The following is an 11,798-nucleotide window of genomic DNA, read 5'->3' as shown; positions in this document are numbered from 1 at the left end:
GCCTGGTGAGGGCTGTGGGGCGCCGGCCGCCGTCGCGCTGTGAGAAGGCTGCTGGCCCCGCCCAGCCTAGTGGACGGGCCTTTCCCATAGGGGCGGCGAGCGGAGGACGAGCTCTCTGGCCTCTCCGACTGGCATGGAGTGTCCTTTTGGTTTTTTTTAGATTGCTCTATACATGCATTCAGAACTGGGGTACAGGCCAGAGGTGCGGGGGATGAGAGGATTCCCCAGGAGCAGGACAGGTGGATCACGAAGTACACTGCCGAGGGGGCAGCGGGAGACAGGAGGGGTCTCCCGCGCCCTGGGGGTCACCCCCTGGCCGGGGATGGAACTCGTGCTGCAGAGGCGGCGGGCAGCTTCTTAGCGCCGGCTTCAGCCTGGGGCGCCCGAGGAGGCCCCGTCAAGGCCTTCAGCCCTGCCTGCACCCTTCTCACTGCCTTCCCTTCATCAGGGTGTGGGCTCCCGCCTCGACGGATTTCGGAACCGGGGCCCAGGCTGCACGTGGGATTCTCTGCGGAATTCCGTGGGCGAGAAGATCCTGTCCCTCCGCAGCTGCTCCCTGGACTCCTTAGGGGCCCTGGGCTCTGCCTGCTGCGGCGTGCTCAGTGAGCTCTCTGAGGAGCAGGCCTTCCACGTCAGCTACCTGGATATTGGTATGGCCGGCCGGGGGCCGGGGGCCGGTGGGGCTGGGCTGGACCTGAGCAAGTCCACACGGGCGCTCGAGGGTCAGCGGGTGTGGGGTGACGCAGACACACCCCTCTGGGCTGACCCCTGCCCAACGCTGCCTCTCCCCTCTCTCCCGGTCTCCAGAGGAGTTGAGCCTGAGCGGCCTCTGCCAGTGCCTGGTGGAGCTGTCCACACAGCCCGCCACCGTGTGTCACGGCTCCGCAGCCACCAGGGAGGCAGCCCGAGGTGAGGCTGCCCGCCGCGCCCTGCAGTACCTCAGGATCATGGCTGGCAGCAAGTGACAGCCCACGGCCGCGCATCCTGGCCTCCTGCTCGTCCAGCGCCTGCCAGCCCTGGCACCCATACAGGTGCCACCTCTACCTCTGAATGGACTGCCTGCCTGCGGGCTGAGGGCTCCGGGCCGGGAGCCAGGGACCACAGGGCCTCCGCGGCCCGGCATCCTGTTTCCGGTGGTGACGAGTGGGAATGAGATCGGCAGGCCCTGCCTGAGAGCCCAGAATAAACATGCTGCTCCTTGGATTCTAACGCTGCTCTTTGCGTTTCTCCACACGGCGCTGACGGCACAGGGGCTTGGCGCCGGCGACATCCGCCCGCCTGTCCCCCCACGTCCCCCCCCGAGTGCCATCCCCGTGTGCCTTCTGCTGGTAGCAGTGGGTGCGGCCACCTCCAGGGAACCGCTGCCTGTGCGCCCCTGGGTCAGCCCAGAGGGGTGTGTCTGCGTGACCCCACACCCGCTGGGGCTCCCTCCCGGCCCTTGAGAAGTCTCACACACCTCAGGGTTCAGCAGGCTGCTTTATTCGGGGAGACAGGGCTCGGGAGTGTGGGTTGCATGCAGGCACTGGAGGCGACGTCACTTCTTCCCAAAGCGTTGAGGGGCAGCCAGGTTCCAGAACTGGGAGCTGGGACCCGCCCCAGCGCGGGGACTCAGCCTCTCATTGCTCCAGGAGCGCTGGGCGTTTCTGCCGAACCTGACAGGACAAACCTTAGAGTCCCCGGCCAGCGCGCCCGCCCTCTGGCCCCTGCCCCACGCCGAGCCCTCTCTGACTCACCTCTGGGGCTGAAACAGGAAAGCCAGGCTCCGGCTGGGTCTCTGCATGGCCTGCAGCAGGGCGCTCAAGAGTGAGCCTGGGCCCTGGGCATCCCGGGGCAGGCGGGTCCCCGCGGCTTCCTCCTGTGGGCGGGGCGGCGGGAAGGAAGATGGGCAAAGGCTTGGACTCTCAGGCCACAAGAAAGAGAGAATCCAGGGCGAACGGTTGCCAGCCCCGCAGACAAGCCAGTGGAGACACTGGCAGCCAGATGACGAGTCTCAAGCCCAGGTGACGGGTTGGGGTGCTAACTTACCTGGGATGTGTGGCCTCCTTCCTGCCAGCCCCCGGGGCCCTCGGCACCTGTGCTGCGGCCCCCGGCCGCCAGGACCAGCAGCGCCACCAGCAGCACTGTGGCCCGCCTGCAGTCCATGCTGTCCTCTGCCTCCTGCAGCCCCGGCCGCCTCTTATACCTGTTGCCCAGGCCCCCGCCCGCCCGCACAGCAGCCCGAGGGGACCCCAGGCAAAGGAAAGGCAGGCGGTGCCATTAAGCGCCACCTGGGACCCCCTCCCGTGGCACCCCTGGGGCGTCCTGCTCTCAGCCTCCCGCCCCCAGCCCAAAGCCTGGAGTTACAGGCTTTATTAGATGCATAAATCCTGTCTCCAGAGCTGGTCGGAAGCATCATTAATTGCAGACGCTTTGGCAGAGCGAGGCCCTAGAGGGCCTTCGAGAACCCCCAATCCCTCAACAGGTTGGAGCGCGCCGATTGATCACCTCCCCGCTTTCTTAACTTGAGGAATGAGCACAGAGCCCCGCCAGGGTGAGACGCGACGTCCGGTCTGAGCCAGGGAGGCAAGGCAGAGGCAAGGTTGGCCCGGGGCTGCAGTCGGCCCCCAGCCCCGCCCCTCTTGAGGGTTAAACGTTCAACGACTACTGAGATTCACCTGCGGACACAACAGAATGAGATAGGAAAGGTTTACACCCACGGCAAGTGGGGCCCAGGCCCGGCTGCAGCCGGCCGAGGAGGGGCCGCGCTCCGGAACGCGGCTGCCACCCTGTGGCCACAGCCCCGCACTGCCGGCGCGGCCGCCGCCCCGCGCAAGGCTGCGGCCCGGGAGCGGGGAAGGCCGGGGGGCTGCACTGTGGCTTTGCCCACCGCCCCCTTGTCGGCCTCTGCCTGCCTCTGAATCCTGCCGCTGCCTCTCGGGGTCTTTCACAGGCACCGGGGCGGCTGCCCTGGGAGCCGGAATCTCCCTGCACGTTCCCGCTGCCCTGGTCTCCAGTCTCGCCGGAGAGGGATGGGTAGGACGGCCTGGAGCCCAGCCTTGGGCAAGCTGCCCACCAGCATGGCCACAGAGCCGCAGCTGCCTGGCTGAGTTCTGCCCCGCGAGCACCCGGCCTGCGCAGAGTACCGTCCTCCCCGCGGGGGTCTGTGGTCGTGCCTGCCCCAGCCGGGCAGCGTCACCTCCAGGGACCGAGCTCGCAGGGGCCTCTCAGGCCAGCTCTCATCTCCCGCACGTCCATCTGGCGTCCCTATCGTTTAGGGGAAGAGCCCCCCGCCCCTTATAAGCAAGGATTCTAGAAACTAACTTATGCTTTGAGCCTTTTGGCCTGGATCTTCTAGACTGTTCCTGTTGGTGCAGCCGCCGCTGGGGAGCTTCCCTGTAAGCTTTGTCGCAGGCCTGTTCCAAGCACCACTGCTTTAAAGGTCACGTCCACGGGTGGATGCTCTGTGGGAAGTGGGCCCAGCACCACAGGGAGCCTGGTTTGCTCCTGGCTGAGGCGCAGCCAGGCCCGCGGGCTGCCGCGCTGCCGGGCTCCTACTCAGGCTTAGTCACACAATCCCAGCGCTGGGTCTCCCCTCGGCAAGTGTCTTACCCCAACCCCCAGCTCATCAATAAGAGGCACCCCCTGGAAATGACCACGACCGATAAAGGGCCTGACCAATGCTAAGTACCCACACCTGCCTCAGCTGGGTTGCGGCCTGGGCTGCGGGCACCTCAGCACCCTGCTGCTCTTTCCGCTGCTGTTTTCTGGTCACCAGGGACAAGTGGCCCCGAGCTGCGGCTGCAGCAGAAAGGGGCTGGTCTAGCCCGCTTGTGTCCGGGTGGAGGCGCATGGTCTCGCCTCTGCTCCCATGCTGGCGGGTTGGTTCTTCCAGCTCCGGAACGGTCCTGCTTCCATTCTCACCCCGCCCCCACCCCTTCATCCTTGGTCTGGTCTTTGGCTTTCCTACCCTTCGCTGGACCCCCCTGGCCTCAGCACAGTGGAGCCCCCACTTTCCTGAGGCGGCTCAGCCTCCCCATCTGTCAATTACATCAAGCATCGGCCACCAGCAGCTTCTAACCTGCTTCCCTCCCACTGGCAAACCCTGAGGCCCCATCTGGCTCACTCGCTTCACTCGCGATGAAAATTGTCCAGGAAAACCCAGAAGCAAGAAATTGGCGGCGCCCTGCTCCTCCTGGCCCCCCAAGTTCCCGCAGTGACCTGCTTTTCCTGCAACTCTCTTACCTGCTTCAACAAGCTCCGCCTCGTTTCCGGACGCCAAGCCCCAGAGGCCTCCCTTTCTGCCCGGAGCCGGGCAGCGGGCAGGGACCACACCAACCGGTGTCCGTCCCCACCGCCAACAGGCACGCGCTCCCAAGCCAGGCCCTGGTGCCCAGGGCAGGCGCAGAGCTGGGCTCTGGCTCCCAGCCTGCCCGTGCCTGTCATTTACTAAACCAGTCGCCTGCCCCCAGCGTCTCCCCCATGAGGGGGGCCAGAACCCGTTCTCATGTCCTAAGAAACAGGCGCAGGGGGAGGAAGAAACATCAGACTTGAGCTCCAGAAAGTCTAGACAACTGGGCATACAGGTCACAGCATTGAAGCATCAGACAGGACAGTGGTTCTCTTGATCGTTTAATGTTATATTTGCAGCATAAATAAGGCACAATATATGTCAGGGCAAAGGAGAGGGGAGAAGGCATGGCCAGGGAGATAACTGCTAAGTGGCAGGGCAGAGCGGGGTGGTCAGGGAGAACGGAGCGAAGCCTCCGCCGGACTGTGAGCCCGCTCACAGGGGTCGCTGAGCTGGGGGCAGGGTTGCAACAAAATAGCCTGTAGCGCTGCACCCTCCTACCTGCAAGGCGCCGGACCCGAGAGCCCTGGCGGAGGCTGCCGCTACATGTCAGGGGTACACGGACGGACAGACAACGGCCGACGCGCGCGGCTTCCTGGCAACCGAGACTGCCGAGGCGCGGGAGGGCCGCCTCCCGCCCGCTGCAAGGTGCGCGCTCAGCTCCGGCGGGTCCTTCCCTCAGGGCAGAGCGACCAGTCGGCAAGTGCCGGGCAGGCGCCCAGGCCCACGCGGGACATAAGCAGAAGAGGACAGCCCTAGACCGAGATGAATGATGTGGTTGTTGTTTTAATGGGAGTTGAGGGAGGGCCTGAGGAAATGGAAGTGTTAGTGCTAAGGCAGAGACAGGACGGCGTCCAAAGTCTCCCCGACACCCCCACGAGGGGCCAGCTTGGCCGAAGGTGGTAGTCCTCAAACTTTAGTGTGCGCTACAATCACGTGGAATGCTGGGAGAGCCACCCCGAGTTTCTGATTCACTGGGCTGGGTGGGGCTCGAACGAGCCTTTCCAAGGCCCTGGGTGACGGGGCCACCTGCCACGGGCCATGGCCCGTGCTCAGAACCGTGGCCCCAAGTCGGCAAACGTGCGTCACTGCCACGTCTCCGGCGGGCTGACGCGTCCCTCACCAGCAGCGCCTGCTGCCAGCCAGCCCTGTGCTGCCGAGCCCCAGCACAAGTCAGCGCTAGCAGCTATAGCACAACCCGACCCCCCGCCCCCAGCCTTCTGTCTGGGTGCGCCTCACCCGGGGGGACGAGCGCCAACGAACTGGCTGGCTCGGAGGTGGGCGCACGGGCGCTCACCGCCCCGAGGGCGGGGGCGCGTGCCCGTGAGCGCGTGCGCGTGCGCGCAGAGGCGGTTCCCCACGGTGCGAGGATCAGGGCGCAGGATGCTGAGGGAGGATGGGGGTACCTCATCTGCCTTAGGTCCTCACCTGTGCTGCTCCCCCTCTGCCCCTGTCAAACAAAAGTCAAGACGAAGCAGAAAGAACGTGTCAATAAGGCATATGTAATACAGCGAGGGGCACTGGGTTCTAGACTGGTTATGAAATAAAAAAAATAATACATTTCCTTCCTGTGTATACAATGTACAGTATTAATGAAAAAGAATGATTTGGGGACGGGAAGGCGGATACGAGGGGGCGCTTGGGGGAGAGAACTGTGCAGGGCTAGCACCTTTAAAGGGGCCTCTGGGTGGGGAGTGGGCGCCTTGGCACCAGAGGAGGGACTTGGTGTTACCTTGTGGTTTAGGTTGTAGACAGGGTCTTGCGGTGGTTAAGCACCTGTCCACTGAGGTGGGCGGTGCTGGAGGGCAGTGAATCAGGAAAGGGACCAAGAGCAGCAGGACAGGTGCGGGAAGGCCGCCAAGGTGAGGCTCAGTCAGGCCACGTCCTCTCCCGCCACCACCGAGCGCCCACGGGCTACCGCTCAGGGCAAGACCTGAGCCAGGCTGGGGGAAGGTTGTATTTGGAACGCACTGGCCAGCAGGGGAGGCGTAAAAGGGGCTCTACTTCCTGTCTTCGTCATGGGCCTTCTCACTTTTCACGCTAAGCAAGCTTCTTCTGAGGGAGAGTGGCCATGAGGCCTAGGTTGGGCCTTGGGCTGAGGTTGGAGGCCCAAGATCTGTGCTCACTTGCAGAGTCTTAAGACTTCCACACTCGGTACCAACCCATCAGAAAGTGCCTTCCCCTAGGGCTGAGAGACCCCCTGTGATGCTGGTTCTGGTCAGTCAGGTCTAGGAGGCGAAGCACAGGGAAAGCAGCCAAGTGGCTGGCAGCAGTGGCAAGCTAAGAGATGTTTCCCTCAACCGTCAGAAAGGTCTCCGGGTGAACAAGTGCTGGGCCCTCTCAGGGAGACCCAGGACGCAGCAGAGGGCTGCACCGGGCTGCCTGCCCTAGGCTCCTGCGCGTTAAAGCTCTCGGAACGTCCCTCACGTAGGCCCCATACCGACTTCCCAGTGATGAAGATGAGGACTCGAGAGAATTAAGACAAAAAGAAATAAGCCCCTCTACATAAGTCAGCTGTTCCACGCAGGGGCAGACTGGCAGCGCTCAGAACTCCCTCCAGCCCCAAGCAGGAGGCCAGGCGAGGGCAGGGATGAAGCCTCTGCCTGAACGGGGAAGAAAAACAGTCAAGGGTCTTATGAAGGCTCCGTGGGAGTCATAAACTCAGTCAAGCTTCAGGGCAAGGCTGCTGGTAGGAAATCAAAATCAAAATCAAATGAAACAAAAAGCAGGAGAAAATCCCAGGGAGCGGCTAAGGGGGAAGTCCTGAGCAAAGTTATGGCTGCTTTTTGTTTTGCTGTAACTTTTTAAAGGCAAGTGGAGCCCCTGGGGCGGTGACCTGCACAGGACCATCTGTGAGTCACCTCAGGGGCTGTTCTCACTGGGTCCTGGCGGAGGGGATGAGGCGGTCAGGTTTCTTTCTCTTCACCAGGTGGGGCTTACTCAGCACCAGCTCTCACACCAGGACCCCAGGGCGCCACACGCGCATGTGCACCCCCTCTGTGCCCCCTGGGGCCTGCCCTTCTGAGAGGCCCCCTGCCCGCAGCGAGGAGCCGCGCGGGCAGGGCGGGACACAAGGGCCGGCGGCAAAGCAGGCGCCAGCTCTCCCAAGATGGAATGGCAAGTTAGCCCCAGACAGTTCGATGTCACCAGAGAAAAAGGAAGGGGACCTCGTTCAGGGGACCTACGACAAAGGTTGGTGCATGGCTGCTCAGGACTGGGTGGCTTCCGTTTCTGAGGCTCACGGTACATCGGGCTCTGACCAATGCAAACCGGGGGGGCTGAGGCGTGCGGAGCCTCGCCGGGTTGTGCGCAGAGGCTGTGCGCAAATCTGTGAGGCCCACGGGGCCCTGCGTTTCCTCATGGACCTGGGCCTGCTGCTCAGACTCTGTGTTCAAGCCAAGGGAACACGGAGCAGCTCCACGCCTTTCCACGCCTTCACCCGCACCCTCAGTTTCCGTAACTCCTGAGTGACTTGTTGCATTTACTGCCAGACGAGGCTCTGTTTGCCGCTGGCACCACATAAGTCACAGGTTTCCTAATTCATTATCTGGAATCAACCTTGATTCTCACTTTAATTGTGGAATTTCACAAAACGACAGCGCCGTTTCCATCAAACTGCCTTCTGCAGACTTTGGGGCTATAAGGCATGACTGCTTTGGGGACATTACAGATTGATGGACGCTAAGCCAGAAACCCCGACAAGACTACCCTCAAGTTCTGTGGGTGAGGGCTGAAGTGGACTGAGGGAGGGACGCGCAGGGTCAGCCCTCAGCAGCCCCAGCGCTGAAGGAGCAATTTTCCCCCTAAATTTCAGAATGCACTGAAGATTCTAGTTTCAACCTTTTTACCCATAAATAAGTTCCAATAGGAGCCTGCTAAATTTCATTGATAATAAATAAAAGTGGTTATGAAGTGAAACTTTAAAATGTTCAGATAAAATATTTACCAAAAAAAAAAAAAAAAAAAAGCAGTGAACTGGCCCACTAGTATGCAGCTCTGAGGGGAGTCTGGCAGCTCAGAACACGCCCCATCCCCGTGACAAAAATGTGAGAAGAGAAAACAAGGCAGCTGGCAGTTATCTTGTTATGTATGTGTAGGGGAGATGCAAAAGGAGCAGTTCTGGTTTGGACAGAGGGCAGAGGGTGGTGCTGGGACATGGGAAGGGTTTCAGACTGAAGGCTGATCAAGCTGACCTGTCTATCCACAGGCCTTTGGCTTTGGCTCGCTTCCTACGGCCTGACAGACTGCAAAGTTCAGAGGCGAAGGGTGAAGTCATGAAGGGAGAGAAAGAGGGACAAGAGGGACTAACTTCTCTGCAACCGGCTTCGGAAGAACGGCTAAGTGCAAGCACCGGGACAATGAGAAGCAATGCATGACGGGACACACAAGAGACCCAGGGGCCAGGCTGGGGACGCTTGAGAACATGAGCCCATAGCTCAGAAAAGGACAGATATATGAGGCTGAAAGGTGGGGGTAGCGTGAGGGCAGGAGCCCCCATGTGGCAGCCTGTAGGAAGCTGCATCTGAGTGAATGACAGAAGGAGACAGAGGCGGAAACCGGGCAGGGGGGCAGGCTGGAGGCAGGGGCAGCAAGATGTCCAGAAGGAGTCTGAACGCGTTGCCCGGTAAACTTGTAAAACCTAAAAGGCTCAAGCCAGTAACCTGATGAAATGAGCCTTAAACTACACTTCCTGTTGCTCTGACGGGGACTGAGAGCCGGCCAGAGCTGGCCTCTCCCCTTTCCATGACCACGTGTGTCTCGTAAGGCCACAGGATGAGGCTGCGAAGGCTGCGGGAGGTGGGGACGATCCCACGCCTGGATTGGAAAAATTCAACAGACAAATGAGGTACACAAAAAGCTCTGGAACTCACTGACAAAGGACTCTAGAATCCTGGGGTTTTGTTTCTTTTTGCCGTTTTTGTTTCGGTGGCAGGTGAGGAGAAAGGACATGGGAGAGCCGGGCAACCGTGCTTCACACGTGACCGTGCGTTCTCCACAAGTGAATGCGCCGACAGGATAAGCAGCTACTGGGAGACAAAGTCCTGAGCTCACGGGGTGACACGCCATCGACTGCGCCTCCTCCTACTAGCAGGAAGTGGCGTGCTGGTAAGAAACATGGTACTAGCCACGGCTTAGTGAGGAGAGAGGGAACTGAGTCCCGAAGCTCAGAGTGCAGGGTTAGTGTTAAGAGGCAGGAGCACGTGCGTGGCGGGGCCGTTCAGACCATCCGGAAAGCCCTTTGGCTGTGGGTGTGTCAGCAACCCCCACCTGGGGATTGTTCTACGTGGCTCTGGGGCTGGGAGGCTCCTAGTACAGATGTCAACACACATGTCCTGAGGCCGGAAGGCCTCACACCTGTCCGTTACTCACAACACACACTCCCCACACTGCCACGTCCAAGGCAGGGGAGGGATTAGATGGCATCTTTCTCGGCTCCCGGAGGGCGAGCGCTGGCTGGGGACCTCTCCACCGGGGGAGGCATCATCTGCCCGCAGACTGGGACTGTGGGGTCATGATCACATGCGACTGTATTGGCATGCTCAGTTCTGTCCTTTGGCTGGCCATTTGAGTGAGGACTGAGGTGGCCACAGCTTCAGCTGCAGAGCGAACGCTGAGGCCATTGCTAGGGGCTGTTGCCGAGCTGTGCTGAATCACAGGGGCTGGAGAGCCCGTCGGCTCTGAGCTTTCCTTGGGGCTTTCTGTCAGAGGGAGGGCAAAGAGCAGAGAACAAGTGGTTAGAAAGCAGAATGGGAAAATAATTCCATAGGAGCCCAAAATACAACAAAGCCCATTTTTGAGGGGGGAGTGTACATTACCCATTTTCTTGGCTCCTAAGTTATAAATGGCTAAGAAATGGAAATTAGGAGAAGGGAGGCAAGAAACAGGCCCAAATTAATCTATCTATCCCAATGAAACAAATCCCTACCATATTAGTTACACCATGTGGCTTCGAGGTCTTTGTGTAGTTCATTATCCCTGCTGAAACACTCTTCTTATTCCTGTGTTTATATGTGACTTAAAATGGATCTCTCTTTAGCTAGCCTCTCTGTAACTGTCACAAGAATTGGATCATAACATTATTTTTAATGTTCTTTTAGTATGTAGTTACAGCACAGGTAAGCCTGATAAATACCAAGGTACATTCCCACAACGTTATAAATGACCAGTCCTTGGTCAAGGTTCAGTTAACATGACAAACTACAGAAGAGGTACTGCTAGGCCTGCTGACTATCAATTAGCTGGGCGTTAATGATTTAACACATTTTTTATGAGCAATGCCTCTCCACCGAAAGTGACAATAACATTTTACTGCTAAACACACCTACTGAATCAGTCAAGGAATCTTACTAAATATCAGACAGACTCTATGCCTGCTTAGGCAGTGATGTGTGGAATTAGGGCCTAGTCTTCTTTCAGGAACCACCTCCCCTGTGAGCTCTGTCATGCTCAGAAGTTAACTGTCAATGTTTGTGCCTTCAGAGCACACATTCCCCAAATCCGTACCAAGCACTGAGTACAGGAAGAGTAAACTGGGAGCCCTGTGCTCAGGGAGCCCCTGTCCGAGGGCTGACTGGCGGGGAGAGCTGTGCTTCTCTCACTCAAGGGGCACGTGTTTATCTTCTCAGAACACTGCTAATATCTCAGAGCAGGGGCCTGGTCTCAGTGGTCTTGTGTCAAGTGCCCACGCGAAGTCTACACTACCAGCAGAACTAAGTATGGCTTTGCCGGGACAAACAAGTAGCTTAATGGATTGACCAGCCCGCCAGAGTCTTTCCAGGGACTGAGTCTGAAGCTCCACTGCAGACAGATCCCAGACTACCAAGCAGTCACGTCTCCACGAGCCACCAAGAGGAGCCCACCGAAAGGGCCTGAAAGTCTGGTCCCCGTGAAGCTCCCAAGACACTTTCCTATCGCGGCTTACAGGACGCGGAGCTGCCCAGCTGGTTTTCCTCCCGCCTTCTTGCTCATTCTCGATCTCTTTTGTAGGCTTCTTCTCATCTCTGACCTCTAACTGTCGGTGCACTCTAGGGTTCAGTTCCAGCACCTCTCTTTTTCTACCGCTGTGCTGTCCCTTGATGATGACATTCCATCCACTTACACGGCTTTAAAAACTAACGCTAGCACCCAGAGCTGCACCCCAGGCCTACAGCTGAGCTGCAGACCTAGATAACCAATTACCTGCTTGGCACTCTCATCGCAAGCCTAACAAGAGCCTGCCCAAAGGTGAGCCTCCAGTGCACCTCCCCACCACTGTTCTGCTGCACTGTCCCACAGCTCGGTGCATGACACTTTGTTGCAGTTGCTCAGCCTAAAAATATCAGGGCAACTTTTTCTTCTTCTTTTTCTCAGATGGAACACCCCATCTAGCTAGTCACTGAACTGTCTCTGAAGAGAAGAACGTGTCTGAATGAAACCCTGCCCGCCACCTGTGCTCCCGCCCTCCTGGGCCCAGGCCGCATGGGCTCCTGCC

General features: G+C 59.3%; 3 protein-coding genes across 7 annotated transcripts in view; 1 reads left to right on the top strand and 2 right to left on the bottom strand.

The window, feature by feature from the left end:
- TARBP2 (TAR (HIV-1) RNA binding protein 2) overlaps positions 1-1,202 on the top strand; it is a 5,545-nt gene extending 4,343 nt beyond the window's left edge. Inside the window, exons 7-8 of the mRNA XM_012732299.1 lie at positions 362-650; positions 808-1,202. Coding sequence (XP_012587753.1) covers positions 362-650; positions 808-965 — 447 coding nt within the window. The 3' untranslated portion in view covers positions 966-1,202. The remainder of the gene's footprint in view (positions 1-361; positions 651-807) is intronic.
- A 262-nt stretch (positions 1,203-1,464) lies between these two features.
- Positions 1,465-2,281, bottom strand: NPFF (neuropeptide FF-amide peptide precursor). Its single transcript, XM_012732355.1, has 3 exons — positions 2,026-2,281; positions 1,734-1,855; positions 1,465-1,652 (listed from the first exon to the last, which is right to left on the bottom strand). Exons 1-3 carry the CDS (start codon positions 2,140-2,142, stop codon positions 1,535-1,537), a joined length of 357 nt encoding a protein of 118 aa, XP_012587809.1. The 5' UTR covers positions 2,143-2,281; the 3' UTR covers positions 1,465-1,534.
- Positions 2,282-9,216: 6,935 nt separating this feature from the next.
- Positions 9,217-11,798, bottom strand: part of ATF7 (activating transcription factor 7) — a 72,505-nt gene continuing 69,923 nt past the window's right edge. For all 5 annotated transcript variants that reach the window (XM_004692684.2, XM_012732515.1, XM_012732516.1 and 2 more), the window contains one exon: positions 9,217-10,026. In XM_004692684.2, the coding sequence (XP_004692741.1) occupies positions 9,809-10,026 (218 nt within the window). In that variant the 3' untranslated portion in view covers positions 9,217-9,808. The remainder of the gene's footprint in view (positions 10,027-11,798) is intronic.

The sequence above is a fragment of the Condylura cristata genome, unplaced genomic scaffold, assembly GCF_000260355.1.
Source record: "Condylura cristata isolate star-nosed mole 26May11 unplaced genomic scaffold, ConCri1.0 scaffold00034, whole genome shotgun sequence".
NCBI lineage: Eukaryota > Metazoa > Chordata > Mammalia > Eulipotyphla > Talpidae > Condylura > Condylura cristata.
This window is presented reverse-complemented; position numbering and strand designations above follow the sequence as displayed.

What these genes read in the sequence shown, in the direction of transcription:
- NPFF (XM_012732355.1), bottom strand. Translation starts at nt 2,142, where the DNA reads ATGGACTGCAGGCGGGCCACAGTGCTGCTGGTGGCGCTGCTGGTCCTG. An exon ending in AAGGAGGCCACACATCCCAG is followed by an intron (nt 1,856 to 2,025) that starts GTAAGTTAGCAC and finishes CCCCGCCCACAG; the next exon opens with GAGGAAGCCGCGGGGACCCG. An exon ending in TTCCTGTTTCAGCCCCAGAG is followed by an intron (nt 1,653 to 1,733) that starts GTGAGTCAGAGA and finishes TTGTCCTGTCAG; the next exon opens with GTTCGGCAGAAACGCCCAGC.